The sequence below is a fragment of the Drosophila ficusphila genome, unplaced genomic scaffold (assembly GCF_018152265.1).
Source record: "Drosophila ficusphila isolate 14025-0441.05 unplaced genomic scaffold, ASM1815226v1 contig_636, whole genome shotgun sequence".
In the NCBI taxonomy this organism is placed as follows: domain Eukaryota; kingdom Metazoa; phylum Arthropoda; class Insecta; order Diptera; family Drosophilidae; genus Drosophila; species Drosophila ficusphila.
In genome coordinates, this window is record NW_025064569.1 from 1,181,717 (window position 1) to 1,206,575 (window position 24,859).

At 40.6% G+C, this 24,859-nt stretch overlaps 2 protein-coding genes and 1 pseudogene across 2 annotated transcripts; all 3 read left to right on the forward strand.

Annotated features, from left to right (window-relative positions):
- The first annotated feature begins 321 nt into the window (after positions 1–321).
- On the forward strand, positions 322–2,031 carry LOC108093389. Its single transcript, XM_017193408.1, has 2 exons — positions 322–775; positions 1,260–2,031. The coding sequence occupies exons 1-2, from the start codon at positions 455–457 to the stop codon at positions 1,869–1,871; spliced, it is 933 nt and encodes a 310-aa protein (XP_017048897.1). The 5' UTR covers positions 322–454; the 3' UTR covers positions 1,872–2,031.
- A 6,219-nt stretch (positions 2,032–8,250) lies between these two features.
- On the forward strand, positions 8,251–9,107 carry LOC108093378 (annotated as a pseudogene).
- Positions 9,108–20,153: 11,046 nt separating this feature from the next.
- LOC108093387 (coiled-coil domain-containing protein 34) lies at positions 20,154–21,612 on the forward strand. Its single transcript, XM_017193405.2, has 2 exons — positions 20,154–20,294; positions 20,346–21,612. The coding sequence occupies exon 2, from the start codon at positions 20,364–20,366 to the stop codon at positions 21,486–21,488; it is 1,125 nt and encodes a 374-aa protein (XP_017048894.1). The 5' UTR covers positions 20,154–20,294; positions 20,346–20,363; the 3' UTR covers positions 21,489–21,612.
- The last annotated feature ends 3,247 nt before the right edge of the window (positions 21,613–24,859 follow it).

Genomic DNA, 24,859 nt, shown 5'->3' on the forward strand with positions numbered 1-24,859 from the left:
CGCCGCCATTTACTGATGTGTCGGCAACTGAGGTTTACACCGTCAGCCGCGACGTCATCGCCAAGGCACGTGTGTTCTTTATATGCACTCGCTAGTTTGAAGTCAGTTGCTGTTGCTGCGGTCCTGTAGTGCCGGGGCATTGTAATTAAAATTTCCCCTGCATATGGAAGTGCAATTGGCCGGACGGCGGGTTTAATTGCGCGGCTGTGTGTGTCACGACAAACCCCTTACCCTCTCTCTTCTTTTTTCCGCTTGTTTGAGGGCCAAGCAGAGAAAAACAAGTCAGAGCAACCCTGCCTGGAGAGCAAAGTACGTAGGCATCGCCTTCAGTTACAAGTTGGAGCCTTGACAATCAGGTTAAAAAGTCGAAAAGCCAAAAAATTATTCTGTTCACAAGTGTCTTCACCGTCCAGCCGTTCAGCAGGCTCACACACCCCGAAACCCCAGCTTCGAAATGGCATTCTGTGGCCACGTGAGCGCATCCGGGGAAATAGTCCTCGCAGACGAGGTCTTCAGCTCCAGGACGCGGGTCGGTCGGAGCTCCCCATCCCTCGACTCTCCGCTCTCGCTCTCCTCGCCGGACTCGCTCCCCCAGAACACCAGTTCGCGCACCTACTCCATCAAGGACAAAGGACGCCACTCGGCGGCGACTGACTGGTCGCCTACGTACGACGGACTGAAGCCGTCGGAGAGCCAGAACAACCTGGTGCCCTCGCTGTGCCTCAGCTCCCAGGAAAGCTCCGTCAACTACCTCAGACACGTGGAGGGCTTAAAGGTAGATATACCCGGAGCTAAAGCTCCAAAACGGTCCTAATACTAATAGTAATGAATTCTTACCCATCATCTTGGAAGCAAAACCCTGAATCCTGAATGATATATGTAGATAAAATATCCAATTATTAGGCTTGGTTTACTATCTTCATTAAGGTCGGATAGTCCTTGTTTATAATACTTCGACGATTCTACCAGTCCAGAGCTTTTAGATTGATTAATGTTCAATTATTGCATTTGCATTTGCATTTGATGTTTAAAATAAGCATGAATTTGAATTTGCTAGATTGTTGTAAGATTGTAGAAAGTTGCAAGCTTCGTAATGCAACTGAAACCATCAGCTTGAAATACTTAAAAAATCGTTCTGGATTTCAGCTCCTAACTTTTTTATTTTTTTGACATTTTTATACGAAACAATTGCTTAGAAGCATGCAAACTAAAGCACACTGGAAAGCGACTTTAAATAAACTTTTGTACGGTGCCCCCAGGTGGACAGCCAGCCAGAGGCGGCGTACGAGAACTGGTACTCGGCCAAGCAGCGGCAGCGGCTGGAGCGGCAGCGGCGGCTGAAGCGGGAGCGGGACTCCAAGCAGCGGAGTGCGGAGGAGCGCAAGCACTTGGCCCAGGCCTGCTACGACCAGTGGCTGAAGGACAAGGCCCGCCAGGCGGCGAGTCTCCAGCTGCAGACCCACCTGCAGACCGCCGCCGCGAAGGCCACGCTCGCGCTGGGCAGGAACCCCCTGATGACGGCGTCCTCGTCGTCGGCAAATGGCTCCAGCTTAACGGCGGCCAGCAGATCCTCCCGCAAAGCCTCCCAGGATGAGATCCGCCAGGTGGTGGAGGACTGGTGGCTGAAGAAGCAGCAGCAGCAGCGGGCGCAGCGCGAAGAGAAGCGCCGCCACTTCCTGTCCAAGACTCTGGACGAGGAGAGGCGGAGGCGACTCGCCCAAGCCGCCTGGGAGAACTGGATGAGCACCGTGGACGCCAAGCCCAGGCCGGTGCCCCTCAACCAGGGAATGGACTCGCTGCGGGGCACCGTCTCGAAGCTCTACGTGAACCCCACTCCCTGGATCGGGCCCATGAAGCCAGCGAAGAAATAGACCGCCCACTATTCACTCCGTTCAGATTACTTTGTCGACCCAAACATTAGAGATTCAAATTACGCGAAGATCGTTTAAAATGCAGAAACAGTGTTAGTTGAGCTTATTAAGTACGTAAAAAAGATGGTTACATAGTAAATGGTTGAACTGTTCGCTATTAGCATATACGAGAATTTTTGGTGGGGCATTCAGCCTTACCCAAAGTTGGTATGACTTTTAAAGTTGGGGTTTTCCAAGCTTAATTAATATCTTGTTTCTCTTTCGGAAAATTACTTTCTCAAACCATTCCGGGTTTTTTCTGGCTTTATTCTTCATCTCTAAATAAAACGGTCCAACACTGTTTTCAAGCAATTCAAAGAGCAATTTATACAATTGCGCCAATGCACAGTTTAACCAATTTTGTAAACCAATACGGAGAGAAGTGAAAGCGTTGCAGAGGGGCATTTACGATATACGATAGCAAATAACAATTTGCAAGAAAAACACAAAAGAAAAGAGGTAAGCAAAAATCGAAGCCAAAACTGCAGAGGACAGGACACTCAATAAGATTTCAATTGTTGTCGAACAAGATACATTTCTGGGCAAGCCATTGGTTGAAGATGTCGATGAGGCTGAGGAAATGGCGTTGAAGTCCTGCCCATTTTCATTACGTTTTCGAGACTGGCCGAATGCTGTCTGTCTGATCCGGTGCGTCTGTAAAGTTGCAAAATTATATTGTTCCAAAATAAAATAAAGCATGTTTTAGGTAGCATCAAGTGGAAAACAGAGTCTCGGTCAGATCGGAGTGGGCAACCGAAATACAAACAAACAAAGCCAAAGGCCTAAAGTTCATTTGCACAATTTCCCAGCGCTTGGCTCGCTCGGAGCTCCCCTTGCAGCAAAGTCAAAGGCCAGGTCGGTCCAGGCAAACAAAAAGACCAAAAAGACGCTGGAAATCCTTTTGATGAGGTCAACGCTGGTTTGGTTTCCAGTCCACACACGCACACATGTCTGCGGACACACATGCATGAAGTGGCACAGTGGTTGGAGTTATGCGAAAAAATGTTAACATCCTCTGTCAACTCACCCGAGCTACCTTGAAGTGTATAATTTAGTGTTTACCTCTTTCTATATGCACCCGAACAATGTATATTTTTAATCGCAACTTCAAAATTTAAAAATGCTTTATTAAACTGGGTGGAACGAACACATTAGTCTAAATTATATTTTATAATATTATATAATACCTACTTAAATCGAATCAATCGATCTTTTATAAGCAAACGATTTTTAAATTGGTTTTCAATTACAAGGTAGACGTACAACTAGACGTTTTAAGTTTAAAGAAGTGGTTTTTGTACACCAGATACCAAAAACTTGATGCATTGCTTTATAGTGGGAATGTAAAATATTTTTATTCAAAAAATTCTATGTAGTCAATATAGTTTTTAAACGTACAATAGCAAAATAGAATAATTTAAAAAATATACCTTGAATTCACTCTCTTAAACGTTTCAACACTTAAAAACAATGAGTAATTTATTTAAAGAATTATATATGTTGTAAAAATGGTTGCTTTTATTTATACAACAATATTTTGAGTTTTCAGGAATATTCTTAATCCAACCATTCTTCTTAATAAATCGAAGGATTTACTTGGCGAAATTTAATGGAAATGCAGAAATTGCAAAATTGCTGGCTCCGTCACAGTGTGCACTTGGCCAGGTCGATGCCTACTCATGCATGTTCGTTTGTTTGTCCGAGATACTGGGAAATGACGGGGAAATGGGAAAGTGGGGAAACAGGGATGGTCGGCAAGGGGCAGGTCCCGAATGTCGAGCATTGGCAGGATTAAATTTGGAAGGTATTGAAGCATGTTATTCGTCATCAATGTTGTTTGCACTAACTAGTTTGTGTTGCTTGAGCTGCTTTTGTTGTTAATATTGTTGTTGCTGCTTCTGTTTGTTTTCATCATCCCAATGATGGTGTTCTTATTGTTGTTGTTGTTGTTGTTGTTGTTGTTGCAAGAGCTGCTTTTGTTGCAACTGCAGGGCGACTTGGTTTGGGAGTCAAGGATGGAGCTCGGAGTCAAGTCGTTTCCAGGTTGTTTGCATTGTTTACGCACTTTCGCTTTGATATTATTGCAGTGTGCGTTTCGGGTTGATAGCCACCTGAGCAGGGTAATGGCCAGATTGAGCAACCGCCTCCGGGACCACAGGCAGCCCTATAGGCGGCATATTTTCTGCACAGTCGAACGCCTTATCGGACATCAGAGAGGCACTCCGCAGGAATATTTCGAAAGATCACGAAAGCCCATAAGAAATATAAATAAACTTGAAGCATATTGAAATAATAATAACGAAAAAGTGTTTAATAAACATGTAATAACCCAGAATTAAATACTAATTAAATATATAAAAAACAAATAATATAATATGTCATTCGATGTTCACTATTAAAAAAATAAACCCCAAATTTAATTTTTACATTTGTTAGCAATTAAAAATGATTCTTAGAAGAGTACAAAAACATTATTTGGAATTACCCTTTGCGTGGGACTTTTAGGAGCAGATTCATTCACAACAATATTAACTTTCAGTTCTTGGTTCCAATTGTTTATTTGCTTACTGCCTTAAACATCACTCATAATCTCCCCTTTGGAGGCTGCGCAAACCCGCTTCTGCCGCCCACGTTATTGATCACACACCATCAGTTTGATAAATATCTGGTCCATTGTCTGAGCATAAAACCACGGCTTCGACGGATCCGCTGACCTCCCCAGCGCTCCTTTATTTTGCACCTGCCTTTGTCGAACACTCAATGGTCGGACGAACTGCCCCCTTTTTCCATCGCATTATTTATGGGCACAGCGAGCGGTCCACCTCGCACAGTTGTTGGAGAACGGAGGCTTCATTGTTCTTAGCACTAAACACGTGGCAATATATCTTATTTCTGCCTCTGAAACTCAAGGTAATCTATTGACTGGCACTTCTTTTTTCAGCTCCACCTTAGTGAAGGGCCATGAAAGATTGGGCTTTTCTTATGCAAAACTGTTTGGGGGTGAAGGTGGTCACGGTATTCAATGCTAGCTCAATATTTCTGCAGAACAATTTGAAAAAAGTTGGTTTGGCTTACTTAAATGATGATCTTTATACCCTTGCAGAACATAGGTATTATATTTAATTTAGGCCAGAAGTTTGCAACGCAGTGAAGGAGACACCTCAGACCCCATAAAGTATATATATTCTTGATCAGCATCACGATCTTAATCGAAATACGTCTGTCCGTCTGTCTGTCTGTCCTCCTGTCTGTTTCTATGTAAACTAGTCTCTCAGTTTTAAAGCTATCTTGATGAATCTTTACCAAAAGTTGTGTAGTTATTGCACGCAGTATATAAGTCGGAACGGGACGGATCGGGCGACTATATAGGATAGCTCCCATACGAGAGATTGAAAAAAAAATTATTACTCCGTTGTTTTTGATCACATCGAATTGATTTCTTCCTGATGGTGTTTTTCAATCACTGTCGAATTTCGAATCGGATAAGTCGATCTATAGCTGCCTTAGGAAAGATCGAAAAATGTATATATAAGCAATGAAAATAGTTATAGCGTCGTTGGTTTATATCCCATGACCATGATTTTAAAAACATAAATTCTTTTAAATTCCCTTGAATCGAGAAAAAGCTTCATAAAAACCGGACAATCTATATATATAAAAGCAAGTTGTGTTAGTTCCACCACTTATAACTTAAGAACGGGTGAACAGATTTGGCTGAAAATTGGTAGGAAGGTAGCTTAGAGCCCGGAATAGGAGTTAGGGTACTTTTTATTCCGTTCGACATACCAAAAATCGCATATAAACTGAGTTATTACCTCATCAAACTGACAAGCACACACTACCATAGCATTTTAACTCAATTTTTTTAAAGTGAGTAGAAATTATTTGTGATTTTGGTGAATTGAAGTGAAGTGAAGTTTTTCGTGCTTTTTGTGAATTGAAGTGAAGGGAAGTTTAATTAATAATGCCGCGACCAAGACGATCGAATCTTTCCCGACAAAGCCGTAATGCAAGAAGACTACAAAATACTGCAAATGGAAGGTCTGAAGAAGAACAAAACATTGAACGTGAACAGAACCGCGTTAGAATAGGTCGACTTCGTGCTTCTCAATCAGCAGAGCAAAGAGAGGCAATCCGTAATACGGCTCGGTTGACAATGCAGAATCGTCGAGCTTACAACAGAGGTCAAGAAATAGATCATTTGCGACGCAGAAGAAATTTATCAAGTGCTGATTTGAATCGAGCAGCGTTTCAATACGATTGCATCACTGATTACAGCTTGCATCCTAGCGTTTGCATTGGGCAAATGGACGTTGTTTGCGAGTATTGCGGTGCACTGAAGTTTTCCGGAGAAACGCCTGGATTATGCTGCTTTAATGGTAAAGTTAAATTGCCATTGTTGACTCCGCCACCTGAGCCATTGTATTCGTTGCTTTGTGGTGAAACACAAGAATCACGCCACTTTCTTGCAAATACCCGAAAATACAATGGTTGTTTCCAAATGACGTCATTTGGGGCAGATATTATCGAAGAACGAGGATTTAATCCGACATTTAAGGTTTTTTTTTGTTTGTATTACATAGAATATAGTTAAAGAATAACTTACTTTATCTTAGATACAAGGGCAGATTCACCATCGAATTGGATCATTACTACCTTTCGAAGATACACAAAAAAATTTTTACAAATATATTTCATGGGCAACATGGAAGAACAACTTGATCGACGTCTAGCGATCAATGAAGGGATGAAGCGAGCAATTCTTCAAGACATGCAGTGTCTGCTTCATGAACATCATGCGATGGTCAGGTTGTTTAAGAGTGCTTTAGAGCGCATGCCAAATGATGACTATAAAGTTGTCATAAAAGCAGATAAACGACCATCTGGAACACACGAAAGGACATTTAATGCTCCAACAATAGACGAAGTCGCCATCCTGATTGTTGGTGAACAATTTGGAAACCGCGATATTGTGCTTAAACGTCGCGATACTGGGCAACTGCAACAAATATCTGAAACTCATCGATCATATGACGCGTTGCACAATTTTGGTTGGTTTATGTTTCGAAGTATGTTTACTACGGATCCAACCTTTAGATGTAAATTATGCAGTGGTAAGCCAGGCACGTCCAAAGAGTTTAAAAATTTAATTGGATAGTTGGTGGCTTCATCTTCATTTGTGACTCAGTCAATAGATTTGAATGAATGCATTGTTCCAATGATCTTATTTTGAATTATGTAGTTCAGGTCATCAACATCTTTATTCTTAGCCGCTAAAATGGCTCTCTCACTCAACCATTCCTTATTTTTGTAGTTAGAAATAATGTTTGCAAATACATTGTTGATAAGTTCCTTTTTTGATGAGACAAAATTACAAAAATTATTTCGAAATGATATTAATCCGCTCGATTCATCGACAGGTACTTGACCATTGCCGATAGTCAGCAATTGCTTCGAGAAATCTTCAGCAGATGTATCATTAAGCAATGAAACATGGAAGAACAACTTGATCGACGCCTATGTACCAAAATACAGAAATAAAAATTAAATATTAATGTAGGTTTTTGATTATTTTTGTAATTTTTTTCCAAAAAAAGGCAGAACAAAGTTCGCCGGGTTTGCTAGTTATATCATAAAGCTACAATAGGAAATGTCAAAAATTCTATATAGAATTAACGGAAGCTTATATACCCTTGCAGTCACCAAATATTTCGAACCAAATACAAAATCTGTTTCTAAGTATAAGTCTCTCAGTTTTAAAGCTATCTTGCTGAAACTTTCGCAAAAGATGTGTAGTTGAGTATATAAGTTGAATAGGTCCCATACGAGGGAAAGAAAAAAATTCTTACTCTGTTTTTTTTTATCATATTGACTTGATTTCTTTCAGAAGGTGTTTTTTAACTACTATTGAGTTTCGAATTAAATCTTATCTAAATCGGATAACTCTAGTAAGGATCAAAAAATATGTATATAATTAATGTAGGAAAATTATAGCCTTATTGTTTTTATCCCACGACCGAGTTGGGTGTCTCCTTCACTGAAATTATAATACCCTTCGCTCTGCAAGGTTATAAAAATTCTAATTTAATATTGTTTAAATTTATTTATTTATTTATTTTTTTTTAATTAGACTGTCATTGACATCAATTTCGATTCGATTTAAGTTTCACGCTAAACAGATCCCCGAGTTCGTTTTTCTAAAGATTGATATACATAATTCGTCTGAAATTTAACAACCCAAAAAATAAACGACGAGACACGTTCACAGGTTCAAACCTTATCATCGAAGTAGCAACATCCAAGAACTCAACGTACATATGTAGATACTGGGCACAACCAAATGAAAAGTTCACTCAAGGAGCTCAACGTCCAGTCGCCCGTGCATATTTCCGTTGACGAGGTAGTGGCTGCCACGAGGAGGGAACACCAGGAGCGCCAGTTGCTGGGCACGCCGTCCCCAAGAAAGATGCTCAGCAGGGAGCGCGACCCCCCATCGATCTGATGATCGGTCACGGCCTAGTGCCCATCTGCATTCATTTCCTGCAGGACTCCACCCTCTCCGAGCTGCAGTTTGAGGCGGCTTGGACACTGGGCAACACTGCATTCGGCTCCTCCGACCAGACGCACTGCCTCATCGAGTACAATGCCGTTCCGCACCTCGTGGCGCTGCTCCAGTTCAAGCCAGTTCAGGCCTTCTGCTGCGACACAACATGGGCGACATCGTGAAGGAGTCTGCCTGGGCGGTCAGCAAATCACGCCGGGAAACCAGATGCAGGTCCAGGCGGTCATCCAGGCCGGCGTCTTCCTGCCGCTGCGCATTGTGCTTGAGAAGGGCCACCCCAATGTCCAGGAGGCTGCTGCCAGGCGGTGACCAACACTATCATGCCGGGCACCGCCGTCCAGGTCCTGAATCTTATCAATAGGTCAAGATCCTGAAGCCGTTCATCGAGCTACTGGACACGAAGAATCCACATACCATCAAGAAAGGACAGACGGGACTCGCTCTGGTCGAGAATCTCGGCGGTAAGGAGGATTTGTGCATGAAGGTCGAGGAGATGGGTGGCCCGGACAAGCTGGAGACCCGTAGCAGCACTAATTCGAGGAGGTCTCCAAAGAGGCTACGCTATCATAGCCACTTACTTTAGCAGCGGAGAGCAAGAGTCGGAAGGAGGCCAACGGAGCCCTCGGGTTCAATAAGTTTAATGCTCCCGTGGCTTCTCGTTCTAGTTCGATCGATCGCCAGTTCACCTTACGAACTACACCCCATCAAAGCATTCCCACGCTTTTGTCTTTTGCCAGAGAATATGCCGAACATCTCGATTCACGGTTAAAACACCTATAAGTCCTCTCGTGATGCCCTCATAAGATTCCCGCAGTATATCCGGATCTGTGGTGCACTAAGCCCCCTCCCGTGGCCTATCTCAAACGCATTCATTTAGTCTTAATTAAAAATAAATAAATATTATTTCAGTTCCCAGAAGAAACTTCCCTCGAGCACTGTACGGTGTTTTAAGTTCCACTGATTTGTACTGACATAGTGCATCAACATCCGAATTGGGTAGAAAAAGAATTAAATTAACACAATGCAAGCTCAGTTTTAAACAATTTACAAATTTTAGAACTGGTTAACGTAACTTTTAAAAACCATTCCGCATAAGCGATTTCCCACTGGAAGTGCTAAACTCAAGGAATGATTTAGCCAATTAAAAGTAGAAACTTTAACAAGAACTTTTGTGCTGAAAAAGGACTTAGTTGGCTCGTTCCATTGGCACGGAAAGAATTTTAAATCAACAATTAATTAAGAACAAATTGAAATTCACGACAAGTGCTAATCAGGCCCACATTTACACGAAACCAATAGCCAGAGAACGGTGGAAAAACTATTAAAGGGCAGCAGCAAAAACAGGAAGAATTATGTCAGCAATTAGGCAAACTATGACACTCGAATAAGACGCACTGCGCGGGAAAGGAGCAGAGGGAAGGGGGTCGTGGTGGATTTGAATGTAGCTGGCAACGTGGACATCATTAAAAACTCATTTACATGCAAGCTGGGCTGCGTCGCAGGACATTTAGCCGGGAAGGAGGGGAAGGATCCGCTCAACTGCGACCCGATGACTCTGCGACTCGCCGACTGACTCGGGCAGTTTGTTAATTTTAGATTTGAGACACGTTTCCAACTCAATTTTATCGCATGTTACGCCTAGCTGCCTTTCGCTTTACGCCCAATGTCGACAGGCTGCGGACATTTTCCAGCGATTTCCCCCTCTTCGTGAATTTTGATTTCAAGTGTCGCCTCCGCCAGCGTCGTTTGACGTCGTCGTCATTTCCATGCAAGGACTGGTCCAATTAGGGGCAAGGTATAATTTATGCGCCTCAAGAACCTTCCTACAAATTGGCCATTGTTGCCAGTGCCATTGATAGGACCCCACTCCACCGGGTGACACTCCCCACATGCCGCTCCTCGTCACAACATTTGGTTTAATTCAACAATAGCATCACACACAAAGTTTTAAATATTTTCTGCATAATGTTTTCTCAGGCAGAAAAAGTTTTTGCAACAGGCCGGCCACCTGACTGACCGCACGCATGGGAATTTCGACAGGTGCCTCGCAGCAAACTCATAAAGCTAATTAAGAAATGTGCCAAAGTTGCTCCACAAAGTTGTGCGGCTTACTTTAGGGCCGATCTCCTCAGTCCAACTCTCGGAAACCGAGCTAAATTTATTAAAAGCCGGCAAAAAAGTTCAAATGAATGGCCAAGTGGCTTGTTTTAATTCAATCAAGAATTTGCTTGCACTATAAGTCCTTGTTGGTGTGAAATTCCGTCCATGAGAGTTACTGGAGCGAACCGAACCGATTGCCCAAGCTGTGGAACATATGTATGTAGCAGAAAGTATATTTAATATACCAACAATGAAGCTTATGGGCTTTAAGCAATGGTCCTAAATATAGAAATATGAAATTTAATACAAAATTCGGAAGATCTTAAAAAAGAAAGGAAGCTAGCTTCGGCTCGCCGAAGATTATATACCCTTGCAGTCATCAAATATGTCGAACAAAAGCTAAACAACATCAATGCTACGACGATTTTTCGATTCATTTTTATATAATATTGTTTAATATGAAACAACGCTGTTATCATTTTATCTCCTTTATTTCTTTATAGATTTTTCGATCTTTCCTATGGCAGCTATATGATAAAGATGTCCCATCTTTATGAAATTTGTTTCTCGGTTCAAGGGTTATTAAAAAACTCCATATATGGGATTAAAATCAACGACGATATAATTTTTTTCCCATTATTTATATATATTCCATATCAGATTTACAGTCGATATCGGGAAATTCGGTGAGATATTTTTTTCATGCTCTTTATCGAAAATAAATCGACACGTATTTTTTATATGGCTCAGAAAATTTTTTGACAAAGTTATGATTTTTTGAAGTTTTGATGAACTGCCCTTTTTTTGATGACAGTCGCGTTTTCCAGCCCCAATAACTCGAAAACCGTACGTCGCAGAAAAAAAATGAATAGGAAGTAAAAATTTCATCCTTCCTTCTTCTTTGCAAAACTTTCGTGAAAAATTTTTTTAAACAATTTTTCACCACAAAAAGTTCAATTGTTTATAACAAATTCATTTTTCTCCAACTTGGACATTTTTGATTTTTTTTTTTTCACAATAAATCCTTCAATTTCTTCTGATGAACATACTAAAATTTCAGAATGGTATCAAAATTAGTTTTTGAGTTATAGAATTAAATAGCATTAAAAATTCATTTTATTGACCCTTACTATGCGCGCGCGAAGCGAATTGACGCTCGTTAGAGTCGTTGGTCGGCGCACGCCCTGAGACCGAGCGCGCGGACCGTGCATGATAATCTTTAAAATTCTATAACTCAAAAACTAATTTTGATACCATTCTGAAATTTTAGTATGTTCATCAGAAGAAATTGAAGGATTTATTGTGAAAAAAAAAAAAATCAAAAATGTCCAAGTTGGAGAAAAATGAATTTGTTATAAACAATTGAACTTTTTGTGGTGAAAAATTGTTTAAAAAAATTTTTCACGAAAGTTTTGCAAAGAAGAAGGAAGGATGAAATTTTTACTTCCTATTCATTTTTTTTCTGCGACGTACGGTTTTCGAGTTATTGGGGCTGGAAAACGCGACTGTCATCAAAAAAAGGGCAGTTCATTAAAACTTCAAAAAATCATAACTTTGTCAAAAAAATTTTCTGAGCCATATAAAAAAATACGTGTCGATTTATTTTCGATAAAGAGCATGAAAAAAATATCTCATAGAATTTCCAGATATCGACTGTAAATCTGATATGGAATCACCCATATATTTTTTTATCTTTTCTATGGCAGCTTTATGTTAGAGTTTTTCGATTTTGATAAAATTTAATCCGAAGTTCAATAGTAGTTAGAAAATGCCATCTGAAAGAAACAAAGTCGATCTGATCTAAAACAACGGTGTGAGAATTTTTTATTTCATTCTCTTGTATGGGAGCTATCCGATATAGTCGCCCGATCCGGCCCGTTCCGACTTATACACTGCGTGCAATAACTACACAACTTTTGGGAAGTTTCAGCAAGATAGCTTAAAAACTGAGAGACTAGTTTAAAGAGAAACGGACAGACGGACAGACGGATTTCAATTCAGATCAGGCTTCTGACTGAAATTATAATACCCTTTTGCTCTGCAAGGGTATACAAATATTATAGCCGAAATTTGTGACTTTAAATACAAATATATTTGTAGACTTAATCTTGGCAATAAAGTCTTCTTATAGTTATCTTATTAATTGTGTATATTTTTTTTTTATAAAATTTATTTGTATTATTTATTAGATTTATAAATATTGCTAGTGGTTTGTATTTCAGATTGAAAATCCCTAGACTAATAAAAACAAGAGTCATAAACTCGTTATGGAGAGTTGATGAATTCCTGGAAGGCATATAAGACGGAAAGGTATGTCTATGACTAAAATATACTCTGCACGATATACAAATTCAAAAAGTTTAGCAAGTTACTGACATGTAGCTTTTGGTTGGTAAAGTTTTAGAGATGTTAGCTCTCCAGTAATTTAAGAGATGAAAAACCCCGTTAGATAACAATTTTGCATATTTACTTATGCAATATGGACAGTCTCCCCTCCGCAGCTAGGCCCAACTTCTTTTGAGTCCCTTATTTAATCAGGCATAGTTTAAAAGTTGCAAACAGAAACTTTTGGCCCAGCAATTGTTTTGCAAATGCCTTGGAAGGTTTGCTTGGCTCTGTACTCGCTGGGACGGACATGAGATGCGAATATTTGTCGCAATCAAATAAAAACTTTTCAGCAATATAAAAAGGCAGGCAATGCGAGAATTCCCCGAGGAAATCCTAGGCAGAAGGTGGGAGCGGAATGGCCTGCCAGCCACTTGGGTTGAAAAATCTAATAACTGTTAAATCACCTTGCAAAATGTTCATTTCACAGCGCTATAAACACGCATCGAGCCTCGTCCTTGCCCGACTTGCCGACCCCTTGTCGACTTAAACACTTACAAGGACTTAACCACCTTTTGTTATTTTGCCTGCGTAGCCCTGTCTGTCACTTTAATCCGCCTGCCACACGCAGAAAGCCGGCGAGGAAGCAGAATCACATGAAGGACACTCGCATGAGCCAAGTTTGCATGCACGGCAGGGCCTGCAAAGTTATTAACACGCGGCTCTGACTTAAATAAGTCATATTCTAGCCGACTTTCGGGCCCACTTCACTGCCTCACTGACTGACTTCTTGTCTCGACTCGGGGATATTAATGGGGTTTTGCTGTTAATTGCGCGACTCGTCTGAAAGTGAAAGCTCTTCGGCCAAAAGTTGGTTGAGAGGCGGGAGTCGAGAGTCTGGTAAATGGATAACATCCCGGCGCCGATTAATTTATTTTAAAGTTCACATATTTATGGGAATATCCGCCTTGTTGAAAAGAAGATTTAGCTAGTTAATACACATTAGGTTTCAATTGGTGTAGGATGAGTGACATTGATTTGTTTTGAACTTATTCTTCAAACTCTGCCAGTGTACCTCTGATAAATTTTTTAGCCAACAATTACTTTATTCTATGAACTATAATGATATGTATGTTAGATATTATAACATTTAACCAGAGAGTCAAGTGTTCTTATGAAGCAGAAAGGCGCTACTTGAACAATAAGTATTTGCTTTGTAAAAATTTGTTTACAGATATTAAGCCAATTTAATAAAAAAAACCTAATCCTAAACTATACGTGTACGTATCTCTCCGACCGTTTTACTGGCGTTTAGAAACCTTCAACTTTTACCTTTAAAGCGTTATAATGCGTTTGTTAAAAAAACTGGTAATAGTAACTATACTCAAATATGATAATCAGAGAATTAACTTATAAGCTGGATATGCATCCGTATTATTATGCATTCCATTGCATCGAAAAGACTAAATGGAGAATTATGCGTTTACCTGCGGGGAATAATTTCGATTTCTATCAATGAAAGTTTCGTAAAATACATTCAACGCTAATGGAATTTCGTGTTTCGAGGACTTGCGGTTACAACTGCCGTCTGTGTCTGCTGTCGATAAAGGCAAATCTTGTTGCAAACGTCGCCGCAGTCGTGAGACTTGTTTGTAAATTATGAAGCAGTGCAGTTACATTGCCAACTTCTGTTGCTTCTGGTTCTGTGATACCGTTTTTCCATTTTTCCGCTTTTTGTTTGGGATGTGGTTAAGGAGGAAGGGGGAGTGGAGGCAGTGCACCGAAATTTTTATGCCGCTCGTCTAAGTGGCATATTTTTGGCTTAGCTTTTAAACAACGCGACTAGAAAACGTTGGTCTTCACCAGAGGCAGGGATGGAAACACTTTGTGGGGGCTTTTTAATGAACTTATAGAAATTAGGCCTATTAACCTATAATCATACATATGTATGTAGTATAACGACACACAAAAAGCTCTTTGTCTTGCAAAAAAATAAATAAGTTTAAAATGGTATTTACCAATATTAATTTAATCCATGAATTGGAAATATAACAAAAAGATTACAATTTATACACAACAAGCATTAATCAAATAAGACTGCTGAAAAAACCTGAAACCTGAATTATGTAAGCGTAGCTTGAATAGGAATGATAAGTCTTCATAACTTCGTTGTGTATATGTATCATATACCTTTATAATTTGGGATATTGTTTTAACTGATTCATTTATAGATAGTCAACGGTATTGAATTGTCCTAAAGTGTCGCGGCCATTTATTATACTGTCCGTTATATTTGCTTTCCCTGACCAATTGAAGTAAGTATTAAGGTTACAAAATTAATGATGAATCTTTTCATACTTCAAAACCTTAAGGAAGTGGATTAATCTCTTTTTAACTAGCGGAAAAGCAAGGCTAAAAAAGGTTTTTTAAAGCTTACTAACTCTTTCAACTCTATAAATTTTAAAGTGAATAAATAAAATAAATAAATAAACATAGGTTAGTTTTTTATAAAATGTATCGTTTAATAGATTTTAGTTTTAAGTTAAAGTGTATTTAGGTCTAATCTAGCTTACTCTTATGTTCAGTTAATTATATGGTCTTGTTTAAGGAAGAGGATTGATCACAATACAAACAATTTCGGAGGCTGAAGCCCCCAAGAACCCTCAAGTGCGCCACTGAACTCAACTGCCAATGTGGCGAGACATGTGGGGCTGTGGCAATACGGCTTTACGGCCGCATGCAAGTCCGCCCCGCCATCGTCCTACACGCCTGTCGGCGCTGTCAAATAACTGACATTAGCCGCCGCCGCCGCGCCGCTCCACCGCTGCACCACTCCCCTCCACTTGGAGAGCCCGAACCGCTGCACCACCGCAGACGACGCCGAGTTGCCGCCACCGCTCCAGAGTCGCACACTTTCGTGACTGCAAACAATAAAAATTTCGATTAGAATGTAAGAGCAACAACCGTCCGCGCAACTTCAGCTGCATTGGCAACGGCAATCAACTTGTGCGGAGCCCGATCACCGGGAGAGTGGGGCATGCGGGGGCGTGGCACAGACCTAAAATTATAATAGCAAGAAATAGCTAAATTGTATATTAATAGAAAATGAAATCAAAAATGCTATGCAGTGCAAACGTGCGGTGCCGAAATTTGTGGGCCAATCATTACACTACATCGCTTAAGTTAAATATTGTTGCTGGATTGAAAGTGATTTGCAAGCTTGAAGGACATGTCCATTTAATAAAATGGTAACGAACGGAATGAGGTTTTGTAAAAAATAATTTAGGCTAAGCACAACTGCACACCTGGACTTATTCAATTTAAAATTTTACGTTCGGCAGATCGAATGCTTTGTTTTCATAATTTATGCATAATTAATAATTAATTAATCAAATTGTAACGACTGCTGGCCTTGAATTTGCCTTCCGCTCCTCATTCATTTTTGTGTGTAAATGTGTTGTCTCCTCGACTCTCCATATCGGGGTATGAGCGAGATGAAAGGATGCAGGTGTTTACATCAAAAAGGATATAACGGAAACGCTCTCAAAATTGTGTGTATTAGAGTGTCGGGATAAGGTCAAAAACGACACAAGCGAAGAAAAGGACGCTGGGAGAAAAACGTCAGCAGATCATGTAGATTATGCCACGCTACGGCAATCATTTCTGTTTGGAGTAGCTCGACGAACAGCCAGAGTTGGAGGACGACTTCAGTGATTGTTCAACATCAGAAGTGGGATTACCCAGGCAATAACTGGACGTACACTATAAGCAGAGTCAACATGTTAATAAATAATGCAAATAAGCGTTGTAATAATTATAAAATAAAGTAAGAATAATAAATTAAATAAGAATAATTAATTAAATATGTCGAACAAAATACATAAAGGCAAAACAGCATCGATTTATGCCGATTTTTGTATGCAGTTTCTAGTTACATTTTTCACCATTGTTTACATGACAGCTTTATGATATAGTCCTCCGATTTTTATGAAATCTAATTCAAAATTTAAGAAACATTAGAAAACTCTATATTGTCTGATATAAAACAACGATGTTATAATTTTATGTAGGTTTATTCTATATAGATTTTTTATCATTCCTATGCAGCTATTTAATATAGTTGTCTGATTTTTATGAAATTTTTTTCTCGATTGAAGGGTAGTAAAAAAACACGATTTTCCAAAAACCCTGTCCTTGGGATAAAAAACAACATCATTATTTTTTTCAATTATTTAAATATATATTTTTCGATCTTTCCTATGGCAGCTATATGATAGAGTTATCCGATTGTGATAAAATGTAGTTCGAAAATCGATAGTAGTTAAAAACACCACTTGGACAAAATCTAGTCGATATGATTAAAAACAACGGAGTAAAAATTTTATTTCAAACTCTCATATGGGAGCAACCCGATATAGTCGCCCGATCTGGGCCGTTCCGACTTACATACATATATACTGCGTGCAATAACTACACAACTTTTGGGAAAGTTTCAGCAAGATAATAGTAAAACTGGAAGACTAGAAACAGACAGACCGACAGACGGACAGACTTATTTTGATTCTGATCGTGATGCTGATCAAGAATATATATACTTTAGAGGGTCTGAGGTGTCTCCTTCACTGCCTTGCAAACTTCTGACTGATATTATAATACCCCTTGGTCTGCAAGGGTAAATAATAAAGCTTTATAAAAGAGTATGGGTAAATAATATCGCGTGATACATTCAGATTTTCGATTTCTTTTCAGCTTCAGCTTCAGCTATCTTTCAAATCGTTCTCAGATAATAAACTCCATCAATTAATCTTACAAATGTAGACTTATAAAATTTTCACAAGGTATTTGATATTTCAGACGAGAGCTTTTAAAAATACACACATACAAGCAAACGGTTTAGAGTTACGTTAAAATTTTTAGGAAAAACAGAATTTATTCGTTTTTATTATTATTTTGATTCATATAAATATACATGACAAGAAATTTAAACAAGAAATTTCTGCCTGGGTGGGTGCGCGTGCGTAGGTGCGGCTTGAGGTAAGGCACGCATATCTAAATTTCTGGGGTGTTCCCTGTGGACATTGGCCTAAAATCTGCGGGCGGGCACATTTGGAAGATCAATGAGCGCGGTCAGTACCAAATTAAACAAGAAAGGAAGCTAGCTTCGGCAAGCCAAAACTTTTATACCCTTGCAGTAATCAAATATGTCGAAGCAAATACATAGAGGCTAAACAACATGGAATATTAAGGCTATATGTTCCGACTTAGTATATAAGTTATGCGTGCAATTACTACACCTTTTGGGAAGGTTTCAGCAAGATAGCTTCAAAACTGAGAGACTAGTTTACATAAAAACAGACAGACGAACAGACGTGTATCGATTTAGATGCTGATTCGTAAAGCTGATCGTGAATATACATATATACTTTATGGGGTCTGAAGTGTCTCCTTCACTGCGTTGCAAACTTCTGACTTAAATTATAATACCCTTTGCTCTGCAAGGGAGTAAAAATGTGTTATTAACTAACCTGACGACTGAACCCCCAAAATAACTGGTCGCTCGTGTAAAAAATCCGCTGCTTCCCCAGACCAAAACTTGCGGAAAATTCAGACAAAATGTAACTCTCTCTTGCTAGACAGCAGCCATGCTGAAAACGAGCGTTGGGGTTAAATTTTCCCACCAAAAATTTTTGTACGATCGCCAATCCACTTAACTTGCACGACTTTTTTTTGGAGCACAAAACTTGGTGCATATGCACGGCACGGGGACTCGATCGAAAATAAATTGGCCGGATGGAAAAATTCTGGACCTACGCTATCGACGGAAATGCAGCGCAGCTGGCGGTAAAACCATATGAAAAAGTTGGAGCTTTCCAAAAACGCGACAGCTGGGTACGCGATAGTTACGAACTAACATTTGGCTATCTCGCCAATAAGCACTTCCTAAAACCGATCATTATCAGCTATATTTTTGGGATGCATCTAGCTAATTTCTTAAGCTGAATCAACGCAAGGATAAGTTATTACGGAAGATGATGAGCTACATAGGTGAAGGCCAGTTCAAATGATCTGCTGGGTTGAAACGTTGGTCGGTTCAAATGATATGTTTGTATTGGTGGTAATCCGAATCTCATGGCTTAATGTAGTGCAAATGTTTGTTTATATGTGAAAATTTAAGATTGATTTGCTGGTTAAGGACTGAAAATTATTGTATGACTTCTGAGCTCATGAAAATGTTAAATAATATAGTTTGGGCTGAGAAATGTTATATGCCTTTTGAGTTCATGAAAATGTGAAATAGTTGAGTTTGGATCAGAAAGAGAATGCTAAGTTGATTTGCAATTCGTGAGATAAATTATCTATGAGATTTTGATTAATGGGAATATAGTTACATGTACATAGTCTGCTTTAACATGAAGACATCGAGTTTTATTTACTATTGAGAAATGATGTTAGGCGATACTTACGATCTGAAACACTCGGGGACATGTGAAGGTCAGGATGGCCATGTTGGGGATAAGTTGACAAATTCAAACTGTAACCACTGCTGGCCTTGAATTTGCCTTCTGCTTCTCATTCATATTCGTGTGTAAATGTGTTGTCTCCTCGACTCTCCATATTGGGGCAAACGATTCTGTCGTCAACGGTAGTCCGTGCGCTGGTATGAGCGAGATGAAAGGATGCAGGTGTTCACATCAAAGGGGGAATAACGGAAAAGATCTCTAAAGAGTGTGTATTAGAGTGTCGGGATAAAGTAGAAATCGCCACAAGTGAAGAGAGAGACGCTGGCAGAAAAATGTAAGCAGCGATATATGTACAGTAGAATCCGCTTATAGCGACTTTCAAGGGACCGACGAGTTTTCGTCGTTATACCCCGAAGACGCACTAAGCAGAAGGATTTAAGTGTATAATTCTGTCTGGGGACCAATCAAGCCATCGAGTTTTCGTCGCAATACCCGGACGGACACTATAGGCGGAGTCGTTATAACAGGATTCTACTGTATATAAATAGACCATTGACATTGGAGAGCCATGGAGACCATGTAGATCGAGCCACGCTACGGGAACCATTTCTGTTTGGAGGATCTCGAGGAACAGGCAGAGTTGGAGGACGACTCTAGTGATTCTTCTACAAATATTTCCAGATTTTAAGAATGTTACGACCTATGCACATTTACGATACTCGTATAAATACACATGCGAAACAAGTTCAACTAATCTCATCGGTAAATTATTTGGAAATTGTGTCAAAGTTACAAGTAAGTTCACTGTTTGTTCCTATACTCATACTCAAACACTTCCCGTAGACTGCAAGGTTGACTAGTTCCCAAAACGACAAGCTGTTCCATAAATCGTCTTCCTGAGACGACGTGTTGAAGTTATTTTGGGTACACAAGAAGGTAGGCCCCTCCAATAAGCTAACTTAACTGCCCTAACCGAAGGACCACTAGAAAACTTAGACGAGGGAAATGGCGTTCCTGGGACGGGTGAACAGTGAGGGAACCCTAATCGACTGCGAGGTTTTCAGCGGCAGACTGTCCAAGATCCAGCCCCAGCAGAGTTATGCAGAGGATGGGGCAGATGCCCTGCTCCCGCGGCCCGAGGGATCCAGGACCTTAATTAGGACCTACGACGAGGACAGCCTGCTGCGCTCCATGGGGAGCCCAAGCACGGTGCGGTACGTGGGCAGCTCCGTGTCGTCCAGTGAAACGCCCTCGTTGGACGAGACGGAGACCTCCACCCTGCGCTGCAGCTCGCGAGGATCCGCCGGCACTCTGGTCTGCCACCACAAGCACCACGAGTGCCCCGATCAGGAGAGTGTGTCGGAGACGCTCTGCCTGGACCTGGACAACCCCAGCAGCAGTCCGAGCAGCAGCAGCACGCCGAGCAGCAGCAGCAGCCGCGGCAGCAGCAGGTCGTCCTCCTCCAAGGACTCGACGACCTCGATGTGCAGCTGGGAGGAGGCCATGTCCCGGGGCGAGAGCTTGCTGGCCCCGCCCGAGGATCCGCTCAGCCTGAGCCTGCCCTCGCTGCGCCTTGGATCGCACGGTGGGTCGCCGCCGCTCACCTACACCCGCCGCCTCGACCCGCACCGGGTGGAGCGGTCCGCCAACGAGGCCTTTGAGAACTGGCTGTCCGGCAAGCGGCGCAACTGCCAGCTCAAGGCGCGGGCGGAGCAGGTCGCGCGTGAGGAGCAGCGGGAGCGGACGGCGCTGCGGCAACGGCTGGCCAAGGAGAAGTACGAGCAATGGTGCCAGCAGAAGGCGCGGCAGGCGATCGATGGCCACTCAAGGGTCTCGCAGTCCACGCGGGTGTCTCCCGGAAAAGAAGAAGCCTCCGTGAAGCACCAAATCCAGGAGTGGGAGCTGCAGAAGATCAGGCTGGCCGAGCAGCGCCGCCTGGAGCTGCGGAACGCCGAGCGGCGGAAGCAGCAGGAGCAGCGTATCCGTCAGGAGGAGGCGGAGCAGGCCTTCCAGCGGTGGATGAACAACGTGGCCCAGAGACCCAAGCCGGTGCCCTCCAGCCAGGGAATCCAGTCGCTGCGCGGCACCGTCTCTAAAATCTTCATCAACCCCAACCGGTGGGTGGATTGAGACAGATGATCCGACGAGGAGCCGAAAAAAGAATTGCCCACACAGGTGGCTTGGAAGCCTGTAAGCCAAAGTTTTATTCAAGTGCATATTTACCCATTTCACACATTAAATACCCCAAAAACTACGACTGGTCGAGGGAAACTTGGTGGGAAAATGGGAAGGGAGGAGAATAGAGACCTAATGGCTCTAATGATTTATGATTTATTAGTTTAATATCATATTTAAACTTCAAATTTCTTTGAAAAAAGAAAGTTCTAGAACTAACCCATTAACTTTTGGTATTAGGTTATTAAAAAGTGGCTACAACTTTTGAGATTTGTGTTGGTTTTTTTGATTTAGACGGAAATTGTGACCTTCAAGTCACACGACACATGCACGCTGGAGACGTCTCGGCGAAATGCTTGTACCCGATATATATTGACATATGTATTTATAATTTAATGAAAAAAATTGAGAAGACCGTTGATATATATAAAAATAAAACCTGAAAGTTTCGTTTCAATTGAATATTTATTTCCTTTCCAAAAAATTCCTCGAGAAAATGGATTTTTTTTAAACCTTAAAAGCAGGCTTCCCCCTTAATCTATTTATCTGAAGTATCCTTTTCAACGAACAGAGGGCACAACCTTTAAACGACCATCCACATGCACTGTATGGAGAGAGTTGATGAAGAGGGGTCCGATAGCTTGCGACTGGGGAACACAATTACTAACTAGAGGTCACAATGAATGTAGAAATGCGAGTATGTCTCGATTTCAAGTGTTAATAAGTGAGAGACAAGGGTCGTAAATGAGATGCAATACCAAGTAGTCTGCCATAGCTCTTTTGTGGCCTTAGCTTAATTCTGGTCATTAATGAGACACGACTGTGAAAGTTGGATTTCAATTCAATATTCGTGCAGGTTAAAACCTTGTATCAAGGTAGAATAAAAGTCGATTGTCACTTTGACTGGTTAATTACAACTGGCCTTTGGTGCAAGCACTGAAATCTGACGCAGAAATATATATTCAGATTTAGGTGTCCAATTTCTTAACACTTTACATTTACTGTCAAAAATGCATATTAAATGTGGGAGGCAACAGTTTCCCATATATAGTATATCCACTGGATCCTACAAAGAATCCAATATAGTGGAGATCTATAGTTTTTCACTGAAATTTGCATATCTACGTTAGCATCAAATAACTCAGTTACCAGAATAATAAATACTTTACTTGGGTGAATGCAGCATATTATTTAATAATGGATAACCCTACAAATTATCTTTTCCAATCTGAACAGAATTAAAATCAAAGAATTAGGCCAAAAAATGCAATATTTGTTTAAATAACAATCCCAAATGTTTTTAAAGAATTAAAAACAGTAGTATAATGGATGTGTTGATAGCTAGGCATTCATTGAGCGCAATTATTTCGGGCTCCAATCGAACGGGCGCTTTGCTGAATTTTGACTTTTCTGAAAAATATGTGCAAGAAAGAAAGTTAGTTTTGGCAAGCCGAAGCCTATTTACCCTGAGGTTGAAACTAAATCCACCGCTTTTGGAAAAGAAAGTATCATTAATACTGCTCCAATACATCGGATTGCTTTCTAGTCACTTTACACATTTGTAAATTTTCACTGGAAAGAAAACTTCTGACTTAAAATGCAATACCTTGATATAGGGTATGATAACGACAGCGACGACAGAAATAACACTCTGAAAGAAAACAAAACCCGCGGCCGCAATTAGTTTTTTGGCACAAATCACACGAATAATCAAAAATTAGATAGCACCTGCTGACCTGCCGCCGATGCAGCTATTGTTTTTAATGCAGCTGCGTCGAAAAACAATAGCCAGAGATGCCCGGAAAGCTGTTATTCCATGATTGCGGTGAGTTTTCGGCCGGCTTTGCTTAGGCCTCCTCGCCGGTTGTTACGCAGTTGGCAGTCATGAAACAATAATGTCCGCAAATTGACGCCACAAGCTGTTGGTTCAACGAGAGCCGCCTCGCACGCACACTGCCACACGAACGTGCGCCCATCTGCGTCTGCGGCACTTCCTCTGCGCCGCCATATTGAATTCGAGCCTCTGCTGGGGCCTCAGCACCATCTTCCCGCCACCCCCTCTCCCCCATTCCCCTTTTCCCATTTCCCCCATAACCCCACTTCGAGTGACCATTGCTTTCGAGCCTGCTACGGGCTCTATGGCGCACCTCCTGCCCTCCACTCCGTGTTTCGGTGCTGTTTTTATTTGCCAGCTTGCTTTCTGCTGGTTAGCTGGTCGAATTTCCCGCAATTTCCAGCTCCCAGCCAGATTCTACCTCGACGTCGCCGTAACGCGTGTTGCCAACCAAAATACCAGCTATCGTACTGGTTCCTTTTCCTGCCTTTTCCTCTTCTCCCCTTATGGGCAATAATTACACTAGTTCACAAAGTTTTATCCATCATTTGCTCCAGTTCGAAAAATCACACTTTTTTCTGTATTTAGGTTGACTATTAAAACCGCAGAAAATGATATCTTAAGGTTGTTATAGAAATAGTTTATAGTCATTGACGATGCTGTAATTTCCTATCGGTGGAGAAATTAAACATACACCTTCTTTATTTTTTTTTTACTTTAGAAAATTGAAAGTACCTTTAAGATTAAATTACTCATTTTCTTAAAATTAATTCATAATCCAAAAGTGGTTTGACAACTTTATAATTCGGAGTGCTTGGCTAAATAAACCAAAGCTGCTATGATTTTTTTCTTATTTATAAAATTCGGGGATTGCTATTATCATCACATTATAACATCTTTGTTTTTCACCAGATAAGCATGATTTTTGGAATATAATGTTTTCTAACAACTCTTGAATTACGAATTAAATATGATAAAAATCTGACAACTATATCATATAGCTGCCATATGAACATTAGTCAAAAGTATGGAAAATTAAAAGAAAAATCGTCATAGCTTCGATGTTGGCTAAAGGCTAACCTTTATGCATTTTGTTCGACATATTTAATGACTGCAAGGGTATATAAGCTTCGGCCTGCCGAAGCTAGCTTCCTTTCTTGTCATTTGACATTCTTATTCTTATTTTCAGGCAGGTTGATTGCCTTACAAAGAAAAATGGAATTTTTCCTATACAAATAGAAGCTTGGATCTCCTTGTGATTATAACTAAATGTATTATTATTTATTTAAAAAACTAAAACTTATTTAAAAAATTTATTTTGTGTAAGGTAGTGAAAAAAATCCTTCGACCTGTAACTTAACTTGTCTCGGAGAGTAACTTTTGAAAGCCACGAGCTTAAGCCAAATATAACCACAATATATTCTTCAAAAAATAAAAACATATTTTTACACTTTCTTTAATTTATATGTCCTACTTCGAAATTGCTACTATT

What these genes read in the sequence shown, in the direction of transcription:
- LOC108093389 (XM_017193408.1), top strand. Translation starts at nt 455, where the DNA reads ATGGCATTCTGTGGCCACGTGAGCGCATCCGGGGAAATAGTCCTCGCA. An exon ending in GACACGTGGAGGGCTTAAAG is followed by an intron (nt 776 to 1,259) that starts GTAGATATACCC and finishes CGGTGCCCCCAG; the next exon opens with GTGGACAGCCAGCCAGAGGC.
- LOC108093387 (XM_017193405.2), top strand. Translation starts at nt 20,364, where the DNA reads ATGGCGTTCCTGGGACGGGTGAACAGTGAGGGAACCCTAATCGACTGC.